Below are 24,364 nucleotides of genomic sequence, written 5' to 3' on the forward strand. Positions count from 1 at the left end.
AAAAAAACAAAACGAAGAAAGAAAATTTCAACAACTTTTATTATTGACACCAATGGCAGTTTGCACAGACACCCTTGCTGGACAGAACTGTGCAGGCCCCCATGAAAGAGGCACTCCCCTCCATCACAAATCATACAAACCTCCCTTCTTTGCTCAGGGGTCTGAAATGTGACTCCCTCTTTAAATGGAGAGACTAAATCAGGGTTTCCTAATCTGCCCCAAACGTGAAAAACCAAACCTCCATCGTTTTTATCATTGTTTTTTTTAAAAAAGACACCACTCTGGTGTTAGAGGGCACCTTACGGAAGACTCCCCACCCCCGCACTGCCCGTTCTATCTACAGTGGAGGAAGAAGGGCTGGAAGAAGTCCAGAGAGAGAGAGAGTGCATGAGCAAAGTGACTGATGTACCCCCAAACTGGGATACACACTTCAGGCTTCTTCACCTGGGCAGGGAAGGGTGTCAAGAGAGACCACCCACTTGAGATGGTTAAGGAGGTGGGGGTGGGAGTAAAGGGTCCTTGGGAAGGAGGGACAGCAGATGCCAAGAGGCAACGGGGAGAAAAGACTTGGCAGGCAGCGGCCAGGCAGCAACAGGCAGGCTGGGGGGGGAGAGAGTGACTGAACGCGTAGATTCAAGCCAAGGTATGCAGAGGAAGAGTCAGACAGATCTCAAGGGAGTGCACGCACGCACAGACACACGCACACTCAAAGGCACTCCCTCTTCAGACCCATATGCTACCCTTTCTCCCCATCTCATTTCTCTCTCTGGAACACACGGATGGGGCAAGGTGTCCCCAGAAGAAGCATCTGCAAGCCTACAGAATCCTCAGGAAATGTGCCGGGGGTGTCCTACACTCTGAAAAGGAGGAAGTGGGTGCCTTCATTTAAGGAAGTCATTTCTCTTGGATGAGAAAGAAGAGATTCCCCCGCCCCTTGGAGAAAGAAGTCTGCCAATCCCCTCGCATTTCAAGACTGCAAACAGCCAGGAAAGGTGAAAGATAAATAGCTTATCCCCGTGAACTATACTGTCTCAGAAGCGGGAAGTAGGGGCCTCATTTTCCCTCGGGGTATTCTCTGATGTTCCCCAGATCCAGGGCAGCTCAACACAGGCCCTGGAGAGGAAATAAAGAACGCCAGTCACACACTCACACCAGAGCTGGGCGGGGAGGGGGAGGTAGGAAGGAGGAGACAGACAGAGGACCTCTTGTTCCCCAGGGCCAGCTGAAACCCAACGCTGGCGGGGCAATCCATGATTTTGCCTCTCAAAAAAGTCACAGACCAGGAAGAGGGTGGGACTGTAAACTTCAGTCCCCAAAGCGACAATATAAACAAATCTAGCCCTTAACACTTCCTTACCTAAAAATGTCATCTGATTCTGGCTCTCCACAAGAGCTGCGTACGGACACTGCCCATCTCCCCAAGCCCTCTGCCCACTTACGCTTCAGTTAATACAAGATCTACGACTTGAGGGTGCGCATGCAGTCACCCCTCCCTCCCACCCACACACCCCAAGGCCGCAGGCAGCACAAGGCCATCTTTGCTCTCCCTTCCCTCCCTCCCCCTCACGGCAAGTCCAGAACTGGAGAACGGCGGCAAGCAGCACGTAAAAGGCTACTGATCAGAGGCTCCTGAGGATCTGGGGCACGGCTCCTCTCGGGTGGTGGGGAGCTGCCGGGGGTCCCTGAGGTCATCTTCATCATATTCCGTTTGGCGGTATTCCCACAGCCGGATGTTCCCATCCCACTGCCGGGCAAGGAGAAAGACAGTGACATTCATCACTCACTATAGTAACTTTTAGTATACCAAGCACTTTACAGTTCTCTATGGACGTAAAAAACAAAAGGAACCAGCCATTCCCGCAAGACAAGGAAGGACCAAAGCCCAAGCCGTTGGAAGGACCACAGCCTCAAGTCTCTCAACCAACCAGTGACTCCCGTTACTGTCTTGTTTCCAGGCCCAATTTGAGGTGCTGATTTGATCGACAGAACCCTCAATGCTTTGGGTCCTGGATACCGTCCTTGCAATCCAAGACCAGCTGAAGAGACCCTGCTTTAAGTTCAGGTCCATCTTATTCTCTGTAAGAAACGGGCCCTTTTTGATGATGCGGTTTTGGGGTGACAGTTCTCCCTTCCATAAGCTGTGCATTTAATTTAACACCTCCCCTGCAAGGAGTTCCAAGAAGCTTTCGGTTTCATAGTTTACATCAGTCTTCTCCAACTGGTGCGTTCCTGGTGTTTTGGACCACAATTCCCATCAGCCCCAGGCAGCAGGGCCTTGCTCCCATCAGCCCTAGGAATCATGCAGCTGTGCTGCTGGTGTCAATGGGAGTTCTCATCCAAGACATCTGACAGATGAACACCAGGCTGGGGGAAACTGGTTTACATTTTGCTCCTGCTATGGACTGTTGCTTGGTTTCTTGGTTTTCTTTTTATGTTGCTAGTCTGGACCCATTTTATGGTAAACCAGCTTGAAAATGTTGGGCAGCAAAGAGACTTTGCAAATAAAATCAAACCTTGTAAAGAAATGCTTGAGGGACAGTTCCTCACATTTGTAAACCCCCAGCTGGTCTGCCTGTTGTTGTTATGTGCCTCCAAGTCGACTGCGACTTAAGGTGACCCTATGAATAAGCGACCTCCAAGAGCATCTGTCGTGAACCACCCTGTTCAGATCTTGTAAGTTCAGGTCTGTGGCTTCCTTTATGGAATCAATCCACCTCTTGTTTGGCCTTCCTCTTTTTCTACTCCCTTCTGTTTTCCCCACCATTATTGTCTTTTCTAGTGAATCATGTCTTCTCATTATGTGTCCAAAATATGATAACCTCAGTTTCATAATTTTAGCTTCTAGTGACAGTTCTGGTTTAATCTGTTCTAACACCCAATTATTTGCCTTTTTCGCAGTCCCTGGTATGCGCAAAGCTCTCCTCCAACACCACATTTCTAATGACTTGACTGCTGGTCTGCCTGCTACCCAGCAAACTTCTAAATACTACATTAAGGCTGCAATCCAATACATGTCTACTCAGAAGTAAGCTCCATTGGGTTCAATGGGACTTAGTCCTAGGTAAGTGCGTGTAGGATTGCAGCCTAAGTGTTGTTTCCAACTAAGTCATTGCATGAGCAGAACGATTTCTGCAAGTACACTAGGACTTCCCCTCCCTCTCCTCCTCCCATGTACCTCATGCCACAAATCTGTGGGTTCACAGAAGCAAGGTTCCCCTCATGCAATGACTTAGTGGGGGTCAACCCTTAGAAATTGCTGAAATAAATCATAACTCTCTGTGCACACTGAAGTGTAGGTGGCTCACAACCACAATTCATAAAATACAAAAATTGCAAACAAAATCCAGAGAACAGTTAAGCATCAGAAGCCAAATAAGGAAGACACTTGCTGGAATAAAGTAGCCTTCAGCGACCACTGAAAGGCAGGTCATGAACTGGCCAAATGCAGCACAGATGAGAAGCCATCACCCCCATTGTGTTCACCCACGACACCTCAGAGGGTAAGGAAAGGGGCCTTCTGGAGTTCCCAGATGGGTTTGGGGAGGATGAAGAGATGAGCAACGACAAGCACAGAAAAAGACAATGAAGCCCAAGGGCTGCATGCTTGCAGTCACAACCATATGCTTTGATCTGGGGGCTCCTGGGCCCGAGACAAGAGGTGCCAATGGCTCATCTGGACCTCACATACACCTCCCCCGTCCAAATACTTGCCGAGCTGCTGACAATCTTCTCCTCGTAGGGGTGCCAGCTGACATCACGGACGCAAGACTTGTGATTGACCAGTTTTGTCACAATAAGGCCGCTCAGGAGGTCATACACTGGGGAGGGGGGAATATTGGGTAGAACAGAGAGGCATTACCAGCACATCTCATGACATTTTCTCCTTACTGAAGCTTCCTCCCAACCCTGTTCCTCCCCCAACGCTACCTTGTCTCCCTTTGCGGTCAGTGTAGGGACCTGCCCACATTTAGTATTATTGCCCATTTTTACTGTGCCATCTGTGCCAATGGCGCTTTAAAGGAGCACAGTTCCCTGCCCCGAGGAGCTTGCAAGTCTTAAAGATCAAACCCAGGGAAAGGAGGGAGGGGACCACACAAGGCAGCTGACTCCACTGCACATGCTTAGGCTTAGTCACAGGCCACGTTTCAGCCAGAACTAGGGAGCAGAGGGCTTTAAGGAAGTGAGACGGGCAGGTGTCATACATGGTAGCCTGGTGTTCTGGGAGGCAGATGAGCCTTAACATTTGTTTTATACGGTTTTTAACATTTTATATTGTTGTGTCCTGTCCTGGGATAATAACAACAGCGGCAATAACAACGCTTCAAAAGGAGAAAGAGTTGCCTGAAGGATCCCTTTGGACAACTGAAGGTGGTGAAGCTTCAGGGGGTGGGGGGAGAAAAACAGAGCCAGGCAGGGGGTTCAGCGTTAACAAGGAACTTGGGCTGGATCCAAGAACTGACTGGAGTCAGCGTGAAAATTGAAGGGATCCATCACACAGTCAGAATGATGAGACACTCCCCCCAACCAGGTCCCTCAAGGCCAGGGGTGGGGAACTGAATCTGGGCTGGCCACATCCTAGCACCACCAACCCCACACGGGCCACTTGGACAGGTGAGTAGAGCCAGCCACCTGCCCATCACCCAACATCCCCATGATAGCAGGGCAAGCACTTCCCCATGCAGACTAGTTTGAAGGCAGGTCAACATGTGAGCTCACAACTGAAGCCAATCCCAGCAGGATTGAATTTGGCACGGAATTTGAATTTGGCACGCAAAAAAAAAAAAAAAGGTCCTGCATGCAGAGGAAAAACACAGGAGCAGACTTGAAGCCTCCCAAATGTTCCGTTGCACCCACAGCATTACCCCCCCACACACGCAACATCATGTGAACTCATGCGTGGGACGAGTGGTCAAGGCTGGGGGGAAATGGCCTCACAGACCAAACCAGGACCCCTTGCCAGGCCTAAAGTGTCCCCTGGGCTGGAGGCTCCCAACGCTTGCTCCAGGAGATCCCAGCAGGCAACCATTCCGTGCATTCCTAGTTCTTCCACTTTTTCCGTTCACTTGGGTTGCTCATCAAACTCACTGCCCAAACGGAGCGACATGGCTCAGTCCCGCCTTGCTCTCATTTCCCTACTTCTCCTTGAACGAAAACAGAATGGACTTTGAAATGAAGGTTACATTTGGATATACACAGTCAGGAGAGATGCATTTTTCCACTCTGGGGGACCAAATGCTGTGCACTTCTTCAAAAAGGCAGAGTACAACCTCCCTGGCCAACCCCCAGCATGGCACTGCCTTTCCTGCTCCAGCCACCCTGGCCCATCGCTCCCTCCCAGCTACACACAGCCCCTCACACGGCGTGCAGAGGTCACTCACCTACCACCTTGCCCGTGGAGCAGCCACTGTAGATGTATTGCTGTCCGGTGCTATGAGGCGGTGAGAAACGGCAGCGGATCAGGGTGTGGAGCACTCCGTGGCCCCGGTACGTCATGAGGGAGGTGTCGCCCGGAAGCTTTGACTTCCGTCGTGCTGGTGGGGGGAGGGAGACAAGGGGAAGGCAGAGTGAGGGGTAGGGTATGCTTGCCTCCCCCCACAATGTTTTCCGCCCACATTCTCTGGGGCTCCCCACCTTTTCTGGGCACCTGCTGCCAGCGGTAGTCCCAGTTCTGCTGGGTGACCGCCTGGCGGGAGGCTTCCAGCCCCTCACGGCCAGAGAACTTCCGCATGTCCCACAGCTTAATCGTCTGGTCCTTGGAGTTTGAGATGAGGTACCGGGCATCCCCCTGGAAGAGCAAGGCAGGGCAGGGGAAACGGCTGCTTAACAGGAGTATTTCATACTCAATCCCAGGGCTAGAAGTACAAAGACGTTTCCCCTCTGTAGTACAGCCAGCCAGAGTGGGAGACTCACTCTTTAGTTAAAGGAACCTTAATGGTAGCACTTTCTGCTTCTCCCCAGCTTGGCAATCCTGTGTAAATAACATTAACGGAAGGTATACTCCAACAAAAGATATGGATGTTCAACAGCTACTGTGGCTTCACTCGGACTGCAGCAGATTTAGATGAACATTGGTCCAGTGCCCTGAGGTGCCCCATGCAGCTATTTCTTTAAAACAGCTGTCAGGCAGACACCGGTTGTGAGGGAGATCCCTAAAAGGCTTGGGATTCAGAGTGGTTTGCCTAAATAAGTTTCCTGATCAAATCAGATGCTGCTATCACCCTCGCGATTTCACTAAACCAAGAGAAAGCAAAAACTGTGCGCCTACTTTGCTGTCTATGAAGGTGATGCCATCCTGGTGGCCGGCCAGGATGCCCACAGGCCGGGGGTCGTCCTCTCTCATGGTGCGCCGGTCCCACACTTTGCAGATGGCGTCATCACCCCCAGAGAACAGGATGTGGGAACTGGTGTCAGCAAAGGCCACGGCGTTGACGTCATCTTCATGGGACTCGATCTGCGGGAAGGCGGAGGCTTAGCCCAAGTAACAAGGAGCAGCATTTTCCCGGGCAGTGCTAGGTGAGCTGCAGCATGGCAGGCACTGATGCACACTCGGACACAGCAAGGGGACTTCACAGGCTGGCAGTGTCTGAAAGTGCTGCAATACGACTGCTAGAAAGTGGTGACAAAGCCGCCACCTTAAAGCGTTCTGGGCTCAAGGGGAGGGATCAACACTCCACAGTCACGGACACGCCCCTCAGTTCCTGGCATCTCCACGTCAAGCAAGGATCAGGTAGAGGGTGTAGGTAAAGACCTCTTTCTGCCAGAGACTCAAGCAGACATTACAGGGGTAGGCCAGGTGTGGGGGACCATTTGGCCCTCCAGATGTTGTCAAACTAAACTCCCATTGCCACTGGCCATGCTTGCTGGGGCTGATGGGAGCTGCAGTTCAGCAACTTCTGAAAGGCTAACAGTCCCCCACACTGGGGCCAGATGGATGGACAGTCCGCCCTGATACATGACAACTTCCAAAGGGAGCACAGAGCACCAGTCCCCTGTATAAGGGGTCCAGCTGTTGCTGCACTAGCCACACCCCTCTTCCAGAGGCCAGTAATTTAACGCTCTTCTGCGTACATTGGGTGTGACTGAACAGTGACATTATTCCCAATGAAGACAGCAGGATTAAGCACACGCGTGAACACACAGCACCCTGGAGAAGCACAGGATGCCACAGAGAAAACGGGGAAAGAGATGAGGCACAGCGGGCAATGGGACATCCAAGGAAAGAGATCTAGAAGATTCCTCAGATCCCTGACAGACGGTTCCTCTTGTTCTGGGAAAAGATTCTTGACATCACTGGACCAATGGCTGGCTATCCTGTTCCTCTCAGCCTTTTATCCACATTCGGATATTGTGAAAGAGACAAGTTGCGTCCAGCACTACAAATCGGCCTGGAGCTTTCCAACAGTTGCCACAGTGATCACTGCAAAGAAGTGATGGAGTCGCAATGCTCCATTGCCAAAACATGGAATATAGTGGAAATGCAAAGTGACCAAATATATTCAGTTGAGAAATGGGAGAAGATAGACAGAGACTTTTAAACGATGCCCGTCCCCCTTGGTTAAATTTTGTCAAGGATACAGAGAGAGTTAACATTAATTTTTATGGTTATATTAATGCAAGTCATTTAGTAATTTGTATATTTATAAATTATGGCTATGAATCTAAATTTTATCTCTTTGGACTTTTACTTCATTTTCAAAAATAAATATAAGAGAGAAATCTTGAAGAGGCTGGAAAGAAAACAAGGCATGGGGGGAGGTGGAGAGAGAGAGACATTTAAGAAGACCCAGAGAGACAGGAACAGGAAGTGGGGGAGGCCAGGATCATGGGACAGAGGCGCACTAAGAGAGGGGGAGGGTCCAAACCAAAAGTACCTTAAGCGTCCGCTTATTCTGCTCCATGTCGAACACGTAGACACAGCCATAGTTGGCCCTAGGTTTAAAACCAAAAATGGAGTGGGTGGGAGAACAAACACAAACATGCGAGTCAAAGGCATGGGGGGGGCAGGGAACGACGACACACTGAGGCCAAACTGGTCACTGGACCCAAAGGCAGCAACAGAAGAGAGGCACAGCCTAGAAAGTATTTTCAAAACACTGTCATTTCATTTGCACATCCCTGCCCCGCCTTTCGGCTTAGCCCCAGCCAGGATGATAAGGCTTTGGCCCCCCTGCCTCTTCCTCCAACGCAGCCGGACAGGATGAGAGCAAACGGGCACAGTTCACGGAGGGAAGAACCAAACGGCAGAGGATTCCCAGCATCCTCTTGGCCAAGGGAGTCAAAAAGATTGCAAACAGACAGCCCCCCCCCTTCTATCCCAGCAGGCATTTTCAGGAAGTTTTCTATTTTTATTTGTTTTAGTTGGTTTTATCCACTACATCCTTTTGTAATTTTTATGTACACCACTTAGAAACTTGGATGATTAAGCGGTATAGAAATAACCGACATAAATAAAAGATGGGAAAGAGCATTAAAGACCTCTGTTAATATTGTGTGCACAGACCAAGTCCAGAGTCTCCTTGGACAAAGAGCGGGGGGGGGAGGACCCTCAGGCCCAAGGGCTGGATGTGGCCCTGATTGTGCCTCTAGCTTGTCAGGGTGGAGGACAGAGAGGGATGCATGAGTGTGAAAGACAAACTAACCTGACATATAAAGGTAAAACTGACATTCATCGCTCAGTCCACCTATGCCCCTGCCCCCAGCCACCCACGGCCCTTGGAAGGGAGTGTGGCCCCGCTGGACAAAAGGTTTATATGCACTATGCACTGTGGGTAAAGGGGTGGCATCAGGGAGAGGGACTGACCCAAAGGCAAACAACATACCCGCCAAGTACTTCCCTTCCATCTGAGGAGACTGCGAGGGAAAAGACAGCGAAGCGGCGCTCATCCGGCCTACAGGGAGGAGGAGAAGATGGTTGGAATCCAGCCTGTAGGGCCCCCTTGGAGTCAATTTGGGGAGCTGCAAGGTGCCCTCATTACCTCAAATCCAGCGCTGTGTGGGTATCGCTCTCGCCGTAGATGTTGCAGATGTGAACTGTAAGGAGAGTAGGGAAGAAGGTTAATGCTACCTGTGGGGTCAAGGGCTGCCATGCGACACCTCCTCCTTCCCAGAAGCCTGCCACACTCACTGTAATCTGACCAGCTGGAGTAGAGGAAATGGGCTCCATCTGGAGTGAAGGCTACATCCAGCACACTCCAACCCACGTCCCGCGCTTTGATGCTCCGAAACTTCCGGAAGGCTCCGTAGGTGCAGTCATATAAGCGGATTGTTTGATCTGAAGGGGAGGAAAAAGAGGAGTGGGAAAGCGAACAGAGAAAGTTCCTGCTCACACAGCAGGCAAACAGTACCACATGACATTAGAATTGCCCCACCCTTCTTCACATACAGTCATCTACTATGATACGTAACAGAGAGGCAACGGCACCAACAAGTTAATCTTACATCAGGGATGGGGAATCTGTAGCTCTCAAGAAGTTCTCAGACTCCAACTCCCATCAGCTCCAGCCATCATGGCAGGCAATCGGGGATGATGGGAGTTGTAGTCCAACCGCATTTGGAGGATGACATTCTCCTCATCCGTGTCTTACAAGACTTCGTTTATTGAACTAGAGCAGCTGTGAAAAACAGAATACCACCACTGGTTAGGAGCAAACGTCCAGGCAAGAAGCCACTTACAGCTCACCTAGTAGAATTTATTGGCTAATAATCCAATTGCCATTAAGGGTGCAATCCAAACCCAAGATCCACTGGGATGAGTGAGCTGGGATCTGGGGGGTCTCTGGCTCCCCTTAACTTGCTCATTCCAGCTCAGCTGGGGATACGCTGCCTTAATTTGCTCATCCTTGCTCAGCTGGCTGGGAAAAACGTAGGTGTTCCAGGGCAGGGGAGGAGCAAACTTATGCTGGATCCTAACTCTGTTCAGCTCAGTCACGTGACCTGCAACCCAGCCGAACTCACTCTGGCAAATCAGGGTGGTGTAAAGTCAAAGTCTGTTTTACAGGTTTGTTTTCCCTCTGCCAGGCTTGGGCCAGCTCAGCTGGCAGTAACCTCACTCCTGAACGGGTTTGGATCCAGTGTACTTTACACCAATTTAAGCCAGTGTAAATTATGCTGGCTTCCGTCAGTTAGGAATCCTCCTTATCTTTGTTCTGAACAAAGGAATCTAGGATACGTAAGATAAAAAACTTTCGGCATATTTTTTTTCTGATGGGATGAGAGGATTCATCCTTCTTGGGAATGACAATACCAATTAAGCTGCAATGCTATTTTAGCATGGGTAAATCAATCACATGTTTGGTTATCTATAGAAGCTCCACAGGGTCTTACAGAGGACTCTGGCTTCTGCAGGGGAAAGTCCTGTCTCAGTAACCTATTAGAATTCTTTGAGAGTGTCAACAAGCATATAGATAGAGGTGATCCAGTGGACTAGTGTACTTAGACTTTCAAAAAGCGTTTGACAAGGTACCTCACCAAAGACTTCTGAGGAAACTTAGCAGTCATGGAATAAGAGGAGAGGTCCTCTTGTGGATAAGGAATTGGTTAAGAAGCAGAAAGCAGAGAGTAGGAATAAATGGACAGTTCTCCCAATGGAGGGCTGTAGAAAGTGGAGTCCCTCAAGGATCAGTATTGGGACCTGTACTTTTCAACTTGTTCATTAATGACCGAGTTAGGAGTGAGCAGTGAAGTGGCCAAGTTTGCTGTCGATACTAAATTGTTCAGGGTTGTTAAAACAAAAAGGGATTGCGAAGAGCTCCAGAAAGACCTCTCCAAACTGAGTGAATGGGCGGAAAAATGGCAAATGCAATTCAATATAAACAAGTGTAAAACTATGCATATTGGGGCAAAAAATCTTAATTTCACATATACGCTCATGGGGTCTGAACTGGCGGTGACCGACCAGGAGAGAGACCTCGGGGTTGTAGTGGACAGCACGATGAAAATGTCGACCCAGTGTGCGGCAGCTGTGAAAAAGGCAAATTCCATGCTAGCAATAATTAGGAAAGGTATTGAAAATAAAACAGCCGATACCATAATGCCGTTGTATAAATCTATGGTGCGGACGCATTTGGAATACTGTACAGTTCTGGTCGCCTCATCTCAAAAAGGATATTATAGAGTTGGAAAAGGTTCAGAGGAGGGCAACCAGAATGATCAGGGGGATGGAGCGACTCCCTTACGAGGAAAGGTTGCAGCATTTGGGGCTTTTTAGTTTAGAGAAAAGGCTGGTCAGAGGAGACATGATAGAAGTGTATAAAATTATGCATGGCATTGAGAAAGTGGATAGAGAAAAGTTTTTCTCCCTCTCTCATAATATTAGAACTCATGGACATTCAAAGAAGCTGAACGTTGGAAGATTCAGGACAGACAAAAGGAAGTACTTCTTTACTCAGCGCATAGTTAAACTATGGAATTTGCTCCCACAAGATGCAGTAATGGCCACCAGCTTGGATGGCTTTAAAAGAAGATTAGACAAATTCATGGAGGACAGGGCTATCGATGGCTACTAGCCGTGATGGCTGTGCTCTGCCACCCTAGTCAGAGGCAGCATGCTTCTGAAAACCAGTTGCCGGAAGCCTCAGGAGGGGAGAGTGTTCTTGCACTCGGGTCCTGCTTGCGGGCTTCCCCCAGGCACCTGGTTGGCCACTGTGAGAACAGGATGCTGGACTAGATGGGCCACTGGCCTGATCCAGCAAGCTCTTCTTATGTTCTTATGACTGAGAGGTCTAGTGGCAAGGTCTACCCACAATGCTGCTTATCCATTTCCCAGAATGCAAGGAGAGCATTCTTGCTCAGAAGGGCCCTGGTGGGCAGCATTCTAGGACCCTTGCAACTCATAACACTTGCAGAAGTTTCCAGACAAGAGAATTCTGGGATGCCCCCAATCATGCCAAGCAGGGAAGCTGATCTGATGTAGGAACTGTTAAAGACAACTACTACTGAGCATTAGAAAGTACCTTGACAAGCGGACATAAAAAGCTGTCCATCACGGGAATAGATCCCACAGAATGCCTTCTGGGAGTAGGAATCTGTGAAGGACAAGTGGTTGGGGAGAAAGCTGGAAGAAGAGCAAAGCCAGAGTTATTATGGGAGAGATTCTTCCCTAAAATCACTTGCCCTCCCAATACCTAGGACTTTCCCCCCACCCCAGGCCTCCCCTTCCAGATACTTACTGAGACACCACCCGGCAGCACTCCCCAGGAGAGAAGCTGCTGTTATGACAAAGGCCACACTCCCTCTGCAGGGGGGAGAGAAGAGAAAGAAGGGGGGGAACAAAGTAACTCACAAGGCCTTCATACAATCCATACTAACAACTCAGAACACGCAGACGCCAATTACATTCTGTCCAGGCCCACAAGAGAGAAATGCCTTTGAACTGGCACTCTGTAGGGCCAACTCAGAGATTGCCCGTCCCTTTTTGGTACCAAAGCAGCTGATAAGGATGCTGTTCCCACACCTCACCCTTCGTCTCCCTCCCACGGGCTCTTTTGCCTGCTTGCTTTAAGGAGTGGGAATGTAGGAAACCGCCTTATGCCAGGTCAGGCCAGTGACCCATCTACCTCAGCATTGCCTACACTGACTGGAAGCGGCTCTCCAGGATTTCAGGCAGGGGACACTCTCAGCCCTACCTGGAGATGCCATCAGAACCCAACCCGACGTCTTCTGCATGCAAAGGGGGTGCTCTGCCACTAACCTACAGCCTTCCCTGGGCTCCCATTTTGCCCCCAGCAGGCTGAAGAGCTGTGGCAGTCAAGTCTTTATCTAGGCATTTTTAAAAGGGGGCAGATGCGACCCCTGGGCTGCAAGCTGGCAACCTGACTGGTCAGCCATGATGTTCACTTAGCAGCTTACAGCCCACCGCCGCCTCACAGCATACTTTATATATGTAATTAAAGTAAGTTTAAAAAGATGTTGCAAACCACCAGTAAGGGAAGAGTTAGCCTCAGAACTGGGAGACCTGGCTTCAGGTCCCTCCTCTGCCATGGACTCATCACGCAGCCTTGGACACATCCTCCTCACTCTCAGACATGGCTCCCAATCTTTGGCCTACCTTACAGGACTGTTGTGTGGGTGACCATGCATACCGAAATGCAGACAGTCAATTCAGCAAAGGGACCAAGGGTAGTAGCCCCACACTGAAAAATTCTAACAGCACAGGACATTCAAACAATTTGGGAGGAGGCAATGGGGAAGTAGTGGGGCGGGCAGCAGGGAGCTTTATTCCTTTATTTCTACATTTTCACTCCATGATGCTCAGCCCACGCACAGAGATCCACCCAGCACATTAAAATTCAAGCCCCAGAGGAAATTTTAAAAATGGACCACCTGAAAGCAGCAATTGCTCTAAAAAGACCAGCTGTGAGATTTTAAGGAGCAGCCAAAGTACTATACCATGCAAGGATTTATAAGTAAAAAGGCAGGTTTTGGTAGTCTGCAGGGGGGGGGGGAAATAAGCTAGAGAGACAGACATGCCCATCTCCCTGGGGACTGTCTCAAAGCAAGAGCAAAGATTTTACTGCCCTTCCCCGCGAATGACGGCACAGGGCCTCCTCTGAAATGCAAGAGCACATCAGGGAATTCCCCCCCCCCATCCTCTTGATCTTCAGAGAATGCCCAGCTGTTTGTGCCCTTCTTCATGGAGATGTGAAGAAGGTGAAGATTCCTTCAGATATCCTGTGCCCAGACTCAAAGTTATCTGCTGCCCAGGACTAGGCCCTGAAACGTATGACACAACAGAAAATAGAACGTGCTTCTGTGTACATACATAGCGTTATTTCAACAGTGTCTAAGCACATCTGAAATTGTGGGATCTCTTCCCCACAGTTCAGCCCCTCCTGGAGTCTTCATGCACCAAAAGGTCTGCTTTCCAGGCTGTCCCACCCCCCTATGTGTCCCTGCACCCTTAAGCTAGGGGAAGCCAGCATTTTCCTGGCCTACTGTTGACACCCCAAAGAAGCAAACAGGCACCTGGCAAAGCAGTCTAGGGATACTACGGTCAGCTCGCCCCAAGCCCAGTCTGCCCGTTGCCAACTGGATGCGCGTTTTGATCTCGTTGCACTCCAGATCGTGGGTGTCTGGTGTCAAATCCACTATGGATAAAAGGAAGAGAGAAAGATTGGACAAATGAGGACAAGAGTTCTGTTGTCCCTGCTCTATTTAGACAGTGCCCTCAGTAAGGATGTAAGAAGGCATCGTTTTCCATTCTGCCCTGTACTTGTCCCATGCAGCATTGTTTCCATTCTGCTGCAGATCATCTTCTGCCAAAAACTACATTATTCGTCTCGGCTCCCTGCTGTGGCCAACTTGTGTATGGAATTATGTAAATTACTTTGTCATTACATTATTCTATCCCATTCATTTCAATGCAAAGGAAAAGCAATGCAAATGGGGAACAAACATAACCAATTATGTATCATTTGCAGACTGAAAGCACCACAGCAGCGAATACCAATAATATTTGCTGGATTTATTTCCATTCCAGACACAGGATGAACAAGTGAACATCGGCAGTTTCCGCTCCTGCTTTTCCAGAAATTCTCAGACATCTCTGGCCCTCACACCTTCCTTTACATTTCAAGAAATATCGGCCAATACCTGGCGGTTTGTAGCGATCTCCCAGTTGCCCTTCCCATGCACTGTCATTGTCGTCTTCTGAGTCAGAGAGTGTCTGGACCAGCCGGACGCTGGCAGCTCCCCCACCCTGCATCAGGTGAAATTGGCCCCTGGAGAGAAAAGAAAAAAAGAAAGGATTAAGGATTACAGATCCATTGTGCTCCATGTGGACAATTCCTCCCATCATAACTCACATGGAGGGAATGGAGAGAGGCAGAGTTCAAATTTATTTGTTTCTTGTTCTCTCTAGGCACTCAATAAGTGGCTTCTGAAGTTTTAATATAACAGCCAAGGAATGATTTCAGCTGAATCCTACATGGCTAAAGATCAGGTTAGGAGAGCACCAGTTTAGCCAAACTTTTAACAGAAATTTTTGGTGGGAATGCCCTCCCCCTGCAAAACACAACTATGTGAGGTTGTTTTACATTAGGGACGGCAAGAACTATTGTTTAAAATATGTAAAGTGCAGGAGGGAAGGGCAAACAAGAAAAAAATCACTGTATTTTCTAGATTCTCAGTACCAAGGCAGGGAATTGATACAGAAAATAAAGTGGCTCCAACTTTACTCCAAATGATACAAGAGGTTGCAACTGGGGAAGGATGAAAGAGGACCCAATCTATTTAGGGCTTTTTAAAATAAACCTGCACTTTGAATTGTGTTCAGAAGGATAGAGGAAGCTAGTGCCAACTTTGGAGCAGGAACCCAAAACATTTCCCCAAGCCTACATCTGCCAGGAAATCGCCTATTGCATTGAGCAACAAATTAAATCTTTGAGGTTGGCAACTGTTCTCCCCTAAGAGATCTGGTGATTTTTAATGGCTTCAGGAAAGACAGTGAGTGGACTTCACAGCTTTTTCTTTGAACAGAGGCTGCAGCACTAGGGGGACTGAAGAAGACTGGGCCTGGGAGTGAGTATCTGAGCATATGGGTGTTTGCTGCTTGGTCCTCTGGGTTGGTTGTCTTCTGAGACAGCTGAAGTCCCTAGTAAGTGCTGTAAGGACTGGAACCCCCTGCCTGACCCTGGCTCCAGAAAGAGGCTGCAGTTAATCTTGCAGGTTTTGAATAACTTTCGCCCAATTTCGAATTTACCATTCTTGGGCAAGGTCATTGAGCGAGTGGTGGCTAATCAGTTGTCGACACACTTGGATGAAACGGATTATTTGGATCCATACCAATCGGGTTTCAGGAATGGACATGGAACTGAAACAGCCTTGGTCGCTCTGGTTGATGATATGAGGAGGGCATTAGATAGGGGAGAATTCACCTTTCTTGTCCTCCTCGATCTTTCAGCGGCTTTTGATACTGTTGACCACAGTATCCTTTTACATCGCCTGGGGGGATTGGGAATAGGAGGCACTGTATTACGGTGGTTCCATTCCTTTCTCTCTGATAGGCATCAACAGGTAGCGTTGGGGGAGGAGGTTTCAGACCCTTGGTCTCTCAATTGTGGTGTGCCACAGGGCTCTATCCTCTCTCCCATGCTATTTAATATCTATATGAAGCCGCTGGGGACAATCATTAGGAGATTTGGGCTGCAGTGTCACCAATATGCGGATGACACTCAGCTCTATCTCTCGTTTAAATCTTCGCCAGAGTTGGCTGTGGAGACCATGTCCAAGTGCCTGGAATCCATGAGTGGATGGATGGGAAGGAACAGGTTGAAGTTGAATCCCGATAAGACTGAGGTGCTGCTTGTGGGAGACAAGGGAAGGTTGGGAGATGTTGACCTGATGTTCAATGGAGTAAGATTGCCCCTAAAGGACCAGGTCCACAGCCTTGGGGTTGTTCTTGATTCCAGGCTGTCCATGGAGGCTCAGATTTCGGCAGTGAGCCGGGCAGCCTGGTATCAATTACACCTCATTCGTAGGCTGCAACCCTACCTCCCTGCTCATCAGCTCCCACTGGTAGTACATGCCCTGGTCACCTCTCGTTTAGACTACTGCAATGCGCTCTACGTGGGGTTACCCTTGAAAACGGTCCGGAAATTACAACTTATACAAAATGCTGCGGCTCGACTACTTACAAATTGTTGCCGCCGGGAACACATCACTCTAGTGTTATTCGATCTACACTGGCTTCCAGTTATTTTCCGGGCTCAATTCAAGGTGTTGGTACTAACCTTTAAATCCCTACACGGTTTCGGACCAGTCTACCTGATGGAGCGCCTCCAGCGTCACCAATTATGCCGCCTGACAAGATCAGCCACTCAGGGCCTTCTCTCAGTCCCACCAACTAAAACAGCTAGGTTGGTGGGGACTAGAGAGAGGGCATTTTCAGTGGCGGCCCCCACTCTCTGGAACTCCCTCCCGTACGATCTTCGGCATGCCCCTTCCCTGAATGTATTCCGCAAAGCCTTGAAGACCTGGCTTTTCAGACAGGCCTTTGGGACTTCCGGGGAGGATTAATTTTCAGGACTAATTGCCTATTACTCTGAACTGTTATCATTCCTATTTATAGTTTCCTTGTTATATTGTATTTTATGTGTATTTTATTGTGCTGCATTTACAGCAACTGATTTGTACGTCGCCTAGAGTGGCCATTGGCCAGATAGGCGACACATAAATTAAATTATTATTATTATTATTATTATTGCAGCCTCTTGCATCAGCTCCTGGCTGGGTCAGGAGGCATAAAAGCCCAGCTGTCCTTGAGCAGCGGGATTGCCGCTGCCGGGGTCGCCACTGAAGGAGAGACACCAAAGGGGATTTCCCTTTGAGGATTCCCTTTGGTGTCGCTCCTTAGGGAGTCCTGAGGGCAAGGGCACTACCCTTTCCTATTTCTATCTTTCTTCCTTTTTTCTAACCAATCTGGAGATTGGTAGTGGGGAGGGCGTATGGCACATGTGTAGTTCCTGTGCAGGATGAGAGCCTGTGCAGTGAACTGAATGATAGAAGAAAGTCACCATATGCCTTCAGAGTGAAAGCCTGTAAATGGCAGAAGGCTGGCCCTCCCTGGATGTGAGATGGGAGGGGGAGTAGATGTGCCCTGTGTGAAAGATATTGAGTGGGTCTGACCATTCCTAATTCTCGCAGAGGCCTACTGGGATAATTGGCTCAGGTAGATTTTGTTGGTGGGCTCTTGTTGGGTCCATATCAGGTGTTTAGGAGGAGTCTTAGTAAGGAGGGACATGGGTGATGCCACCCCAATTTCAGTGATCATGGATAGAGAGAAGTATAGCCATGGGAGGTGCTGAATTACTACAGAAGACAAGGGCAGGGCTATCTATGTCTTATTCCTTGCTGCCACTCCTCTCATGGATGGGTTCCTTGTTGCTTATCTGCTGTGCCCAGTGGCCTGTGTGTGTTGTTGTTTAACACCAGATCAGTACACAGTACGACCACACTCATCCATGATTTGATCGTGTATGAAGGTGCCAATTTGGTGTGCATTACTGGACCTGGGTGGGAGAACTGGGAGGAGTTGATCTGACGCAGCTTTGCCCACCTGGATACTCGGTGCAACACCAGCACAGGCTGCAGGGACAGGGGTGAGGAGTTGCTGTGGTCTACAGAACTTCCATCTCTATCACCAGGAAACCACTCTATCTTGGAGCTGGCTGTAAAGGCCTGCACCTGGTATCAGGTCAAGGAGACAGTAAACTAGTGCTGCTGGTGGTGTACCATCCACCCTGCTGCCCAGCAGCTTATCTGTCTGAGCTGGCAGAGGCCATCTCGGCTGTGGTATTGGAGGAGCCCAGAACGATAGTCCTGGATGATTTCAATGTCCATGCTGAGGCTTCCTCTAGTGTTCCGGCTTGGGACTTCATGGCCTCCATGACGACCATGGGGCTGTCTCAAGTTGTCACTGGCCTGATGCATAGGGCAGGGCACACCCTCGACTTCATTTTTGCCCCAGATGGAGGAAGGGATGGTCTGGAGATGGCGGGGGGTGGATGTCACCCCATTGTCATGGTCAGACCACTTCCTGGTGAAGTTTAGACTTATGGCTTCAATCCTCCCCTGTAGGGGTGGTGGACAGATTAAGATGGCCCACTGCTGGAGACTAATGGAATCCACTGGATTCCTGAATGCCCTGGGGGAGCTCCCAGTAGATACAGCAGGTCACCCTGTTGAAGCCCTTGTCATGCTGTGGCCCCTGTGCGCTCTCTCTGGCATTGTGGAGCCCAGTCTGCACCTTGGTACACCAGTGAGCTAAGGGCAATGAAACAGGCTGGACGACAGCTAGAGTGCAAGTGGCGATAGACATGCTGTGAGGCTGATGGAGCACAAGTAAAACATCATAATCATGCCTACTGTGTGGTGGTGAGGGTGCCAAAGAAGGTCCACTTCTCTGCCTCCATCGCATCCTCAAGTAGTCGTCCAATGGAGCTTTTCTGTACCATCAGGGGTCTGTTGACATCAACTCCAGGAAACTGAGTTTTAGACCTTTGGAGGCCCACTGTGAATTGTTTGCAAGGCACTTTGAGGGTAAAGTTGCTCGCCTCTGTAGCAGTCTTGATGCCCCATCCACATCTACTGTAGTCCCCAATGAGGTGTCCAGTGCAACATCTACTGCAACTTCTTGGGAACGGTTTCAGTTGATGAGGCCTGATGATGTAGACAAGGTGCTTGCGATGATGGGGCCAGCAACACGTCCTCTCGACCCTTGCTTATTAAAGCTTGCCAAGGGGGTTTGACCGAGTGGATCCAAGGTGTGGTCAATGCATCATTGTGGGAGGGAGTGGTTCCAGCCGCCCTGAGTCAGTGATTCAACCGCTCCTGAAAAAGCCCACCCTGAACCCATTGGTCTGCGACAATTACCGACTGGTCACAAATAACCCCTTCTTAGCGAAGGTGATTGGGAGGGTTGTGGCGCAGCAATTGCAAGCACTCTTGGATGAAACAGATTATCTTCACCCATTCCAGTCTGGGTTCAGGCCTGGTTATGGGACTGAATCGGCCTTGGTCGCCCTGATGGAAGACCTTTATCGGGAGAAGGACAGGGGGAGTGCAACCCTGTTACCCTTACTTGATCTCTCAGCAGCTTTGATACCATTGACCATGCTATCCTTCTGGGCTGACTTGGTGAGATGGGTATCGGAGGCAGTTTTACAGTGGTTCTGATCCTATCTTCAAGGTCGTTTTCAGAGAATAGCATTGAGTGATTGCCTTTCGGCCCCCTGGCAGTTGTGCTGTGGTGTTCTGCAGGGTACCATATTGTCCACCATGCTGTTTAACATCTGTATGAAGCCCTTGGGAGAGGTCATCAGGAGATTTGGGGTGAGGTGTCAGCAACACGCTGATGATACCCAGCTCTATTTCTCTGTAACATCTGAATCAGGAGATGCCGTGCAAGCCCTGTACCACTGCCTGGACTCAGTGGTGGGCTGGATGAGGGCCAATAAACTGACTCTGAATCCTAGCAAGACAGAGGTGATGTGGATTGGTGGTTCCCAAGTTCAGATAATTGGTCAGTTGCTTGCTTTGGATGGGGTCGTACTCCCTCTGAAAGAGCAGGTCTGTAGTCTGGGGGTACTCCTGGATCTATCTTTGTTGCCAGAGGCCCAGGTGACCTCAGTGGCTAGGAGGGCCTTTTACCAGCTTTGGCTGAAGCCGTTTCTGGACTGGGATAGCCTGACCACTGTTGTCCACACACTGGTAACCTCCAGGCTGGATTACTGTAATGCACTCTCTGTGGGGCTGCCCTTGAGGTTGGTCCGGAAGCTGCAGCTGGTGCAAAATGCGGCGGCAAGACTGCTCACTGGGGCAGGGTATCACCAACATGTCACCCCACTGCTGAAAGAATTGCATTGGCTGCCCATTTGCTACCAGGCCAAGTTAAAGGTTCTAGTTTTGGTGTACAAAGCCCTATACAGCTCGGGACCAAGATACCTGAAAGACCATCTTATCCCTTATATACCCAGTCAATCACTGCGCTCTGCAGGTGAGGGCCTCCTGCAGATATCATCTTATCAGGAGGTCCATTCTGTACAATATACGAAACGGACCTTTAGCGTGGCAGCACCTACGCTGTGGAATTTCCTCCCCTTAAATATTAGACAGGTGCCATCTCTGTTATCTTTTCGGCACCTATTGAAGACCTTCCTCTTTCAACAAGCCTTTTAATTTGAGACCTTATTCAAGTCTGTGTTGGAATTGCTTTTTAATATGTTTTTAAAGCTTTTTTTTTTTTTAAAAAACAATTATGTTTTTAACCTTTTTTTAAGTTGTCTTCAAACCTTTTTTAAAAAAATGTTTTAACAGATGCTTTGTTTTAATGTATTTTAAGATCTGTTTTTATGATGTTTTAAAGTGTTTTTAGTGCTTTTGTTTGCTGGGCTCCTGCTGGAGAAAGGGCGGGATATAAATCAAATAATAAATAATAATAAAACTATGGGGAATGCTTCAATTGCAGAATGTCTCCTAGTGTGCAGCTGCTTCAGCTCCTGTTTATAAGCAAAACTGCAGAGGTGCAAATGATAGCCTCAGGATTGCTCCAGCTGTCCTCCCACCCACACCCACACCAAGGATGACATGGGCCATTATAGCAGGAAGGACTTTGTATATAGGCAGGGCTAGCCCAAGAAATTGTGCTCAATGAGGTGAAGGACAAGTTGTCCCTCCTGCCACACACAGAAACTCACAGGACTGGAAATTCAATCTTACTTCAGCACTGGAAAAGGGACAGCATCTTCTACCACACCTGATGGCAGCAGGCCAGCTTAGGAGGCACAGAGCAAGCCCCATGGCACAGCAAAGGGCAACGGCCAGAGGGTTCAGGAGGAGTGGCTGAGGGGGGATGCTGCAGCCCTCTACCCCCAAGCATCTGCTGCTTTAGGCTGACTCCTCACTGTCCAATGATAGGGGTCAACCCTACATGGAGGGACAGGATGGAAAAACAAGCCAAAGGCTGGAAGGTTGCACTGGGTGAGGAAACATCTCTGTCTTGAATCTTCCAACATTCAGCTTAACTGAATGGCCCTGATGTCTAGTATCATGAAAGAAAAAAACTTCTCTCTACTCCACACCATGCATAATTATATACCCCCCCATCTCGTTCTCTCTTCCCTGCCTTTCACCCTCATAAACTAAAAAGCCCCAAGAGCTTTAACCTTTCCTTACAGGGGAATTGTTTCAGCTCTACAATGTCAGTTTTGAGATAAGGCAATCAAAACTGCGTACAGAATTCCAAGTTCAGTCACACCATAGATTTGTATGGCAGCTTTGTGAATATTAGTAATTTTATTTTCAGTCCCTTTCAGTTTTGAATGACATGAAATTCACCTTTTTCACAGCTGCCATACACAGTGTTGACATCTTCATTGAGCTATCCACTTTGACCCCAAAATCTCATTCTGTTCAGCTGCTGCCAGTTCAGACCCCAGGGGCTTATATTTTCTGCCCCAATGTCCATCCTTTACACTTGCTTACACTTAATTGTATTTGCCATTTTATTGCCCATTCACCCAGTTTGGAGAGATCCTCCTGGTGCTCCTTACAATCCCTTGTCTTAACCACCCTGAACAATATGATATCGTCAGACTACAAAATTACATCAAGGATTCATTTTGCCTATGCATAGTTGCCCAAACCCAACCTGAACATTTGGTATAGAATAGACTATAAATATTTTTAAAGTGTTCCAGTATGCTTTGTGGCCTATCTAAAGTGACATCAAGAGCAACAACATTAGAAGTCACACATGAGGGAGTTTTCCTTTTTATGAAACCCTGAAAAGACATGAGAGCCATCTTGGTATTGGGGCACACCACTTTCCAGAACCTCCAAAAGGAACAGTTTTCTCCTAGATTTATGGTACAACGAGTAGAACTTTATTTTAAAAACATCACTCTTTCTGTGCAACAGGTATGCAAGCAAAGGCCAAAGGAAATATTTTAATGTCATGAGCTTATGCAGAACTATCGTCCTGAATGCCTTCTGCACAAGAAGAAAAAAAGGATCCTCCACTCTTAGGGCAGGAGTCATGGCACATTATGGGACTCAACCATAAAAACAGATTCTGATATGACCTCCTTGCAACTGAGAATGCATCCCAATCATTTGTAAAACAGAGAAACCTGAACCGTGACCCTCTTCCTGCTCTTCCAATTTATTATGCCTCTGCTTTTTTACAAGGCATCAAGCAACCCTTAACATTTAATTATACTCCCTATGTCTTTAAATATACCCACAGCTCCTTGCAAATATGATGCATCCACTCCCAGACACTCACATCTTTAAAACCCTAGCTCCATGCAACAGTAGCTGAAGTGGAAGAATTCAGCTGAGTGTATTTTCCAGTAGGGTCTCATGAGACCCCATGCCAAATAACACCACCAGATTCCACTTAATGAGAGGACTGAGTCCCATTTGACTAGATTAATGGACCCAGCAGGAAAGGCATAACCAACTCTTCCCTTTTTCCTGTTTTGCGATTCTGCACAAGCCTTCTCTTCTTGACTCCTCCCTGAGAGAAAGGCCCCATATCCTGGCCTCTGACTGCTCACAGACATTGTAGATCTAGGACACCATCCACTACCAGGGAGGCATCCCTCATATCCATAATTTCACTCAAAAGAGGACAGGGGGTAAGTTACCTGCGCAGTAGGTATGCCAGTACCTGGGCCAGATCCACATCCTCGTCGTCCTCTTCCTCACTGCGCAGGAGCCCCGAGTCCCTCCGAGACCAGCTGCCCTGGTTATCCCGGCCTCCCGAGCCAGCGTTGCTACTACTGCGGGAGCCCATGTCTTACGGCATTCTTCACAGTCTGTGCAGGTATGTGCTGAGCCACTAATTGTAGAACTTTGTACACAGCAAAGGGGGTGGGGAGAAAGGGAAGAGAGACAGAAGTATAGTGTTTTCCTTTTGTAGCATGCCCTGGCCTCTGGACCAATCAAATCTCTCCATACTCAGGATACAGTGTTGCTCTTTAAAAAAAACATAGGGCAGCCTCTCAGGCTCAGAGCCTCTGACACCCTACCCTGCAGCTTCCAGAAACCAAACATTTCTCTCCATGATGTATCCACTGCTTTCCATAGCCATACCCACACACACACAAAACCCCTGCCCATCTTCACCAGTTGCATCATCCAGTACTGAAACGGTTTGCTGGCTTCCATATTGATGGGCCCCGACCTAGACATTAGCCCCCCCCTTGTCCCTTACAGAATATGACTATACCACAGCAGGCAACCCAGTCAAGGGATAGCAGACCCCGGATCCCATTAAAGTACTTTTCCAGACATCTACGTCCTCTCCACCAATGGACATGCCCGGTGTTGACGGTTTCTCCAATCAACAGGCGCCATACCGCAGGGACAGTCTTGCTAATCCCCTCAACGATCTATCGCAACTGCGCATTCGTCCCCTAGCCAATCAGGGCGCCTTTCGCATTTACCTTCGCTGTTACCGAACGGATCCCCTTGACACCCTCGCTCGCCGCGTTCACCCTGTCCAATCAAAAGCCTGCCCCCTCCCTTCCCGCGAGTACGAAACCCTCCTCACCCTCTAACGGCCGATACGCGAGGCCTTGTTTACATCTTAGGGAAACAGCAGCCTCTAACCGGAGTGGAGAAGTACAGAGGGGCGGGACGAGCCGGCTGCTAATGGATTGGTTACCAGTCACAAGCCCACGTGAGTTAGCGTGAGGGGCTTTTAAATGGCTTGTGCTTCTTTGATTGGTTGCAACGACTCGGGCCTCGCTTAAGACGGAGCAGAAACAGACCGTCAAGCGATAAGCTGAAGGTGATAAGGTAAGCGAGTCACCGATTGGACGAAAGAAGTGGATGACTCGACAGAAAGGCGGGCGGTTGACTG

The 24,364-nt window shown here is 48.9% G+C and overlaps 1 protein-coding gene across 6 annotated transcripts; it reads right to left on the reverse strand.

The window, feature by feature from the left end:
• Positions 1–21: 21 nt before the first annotated feature.
• On the reverse strand, positions 22–24,253 carry DCAF11 (DDB1 and CUL4 associated factor 11). Of its 6 annotated transcripts, none has more exons than XM_061588585.1 (15): positions 24,053–24,253; positions 23,145–23,350; positions 14,590–14,717; positions 13,963–14,084; positions 12,168–12,232; positions 11,952–12,052; positions 9,125–9,271; positions 8,976–9,030; positions 8,820–8,888; positions 7,872–7,929; positions 6,266–6,451; positions 5,632–5,785; positions 5,379–5,531; positions 3,712–3,818; positions 22–1,744 (listed from the first exon to the last, which is right to left on the reverse strand). In XM_061588585.1, exons 2-15 carry the CDS (start codon positions 23,291–23,293, stop codon positions 1,613–1,615), a joined length of 1,626 nt encoding a protein of 541 aa, XP_061444569.1. In that variant the 5' UTR covers positions 23,294–23,350; positions 24,053–24,253; the 3' UTR covers positions 22–1,612. The 6 variants fall into 6 exon arrangements, with proteins under 6 accessions (XP_061444569.1, XP_061444570.1, XP_061444571.1 ...); XM_061588586.1 differs by lacking the exon at positions 24,053–24,253 and adding an exon at positions 23,946–24,046; XM_061588587.1 differs by lacking the exon at positions 24,053–24,253 and adding an exon at positions 23,782–23,904.
• Between the last annotated feature and the right edge of the window lie 111 nt (positions 24,254–24,364).

The sequence above is a fragment of the Rhineura floridana genome, chromosome 11 (assembly GCF_030035675.1).
Source record: "Rhineura floridana isolate rRhiFlo1 chromosome 11, rRhiFlo1.hap2, whole genome shotgun sequence".
NCBI classification, from domain to species: domain Eukaryota; kingdom Metazoa; phylum Chordata; class Lepidosauria; order Squamata; family Rhineuridae; genus Rhineura; species Rhineura floridana.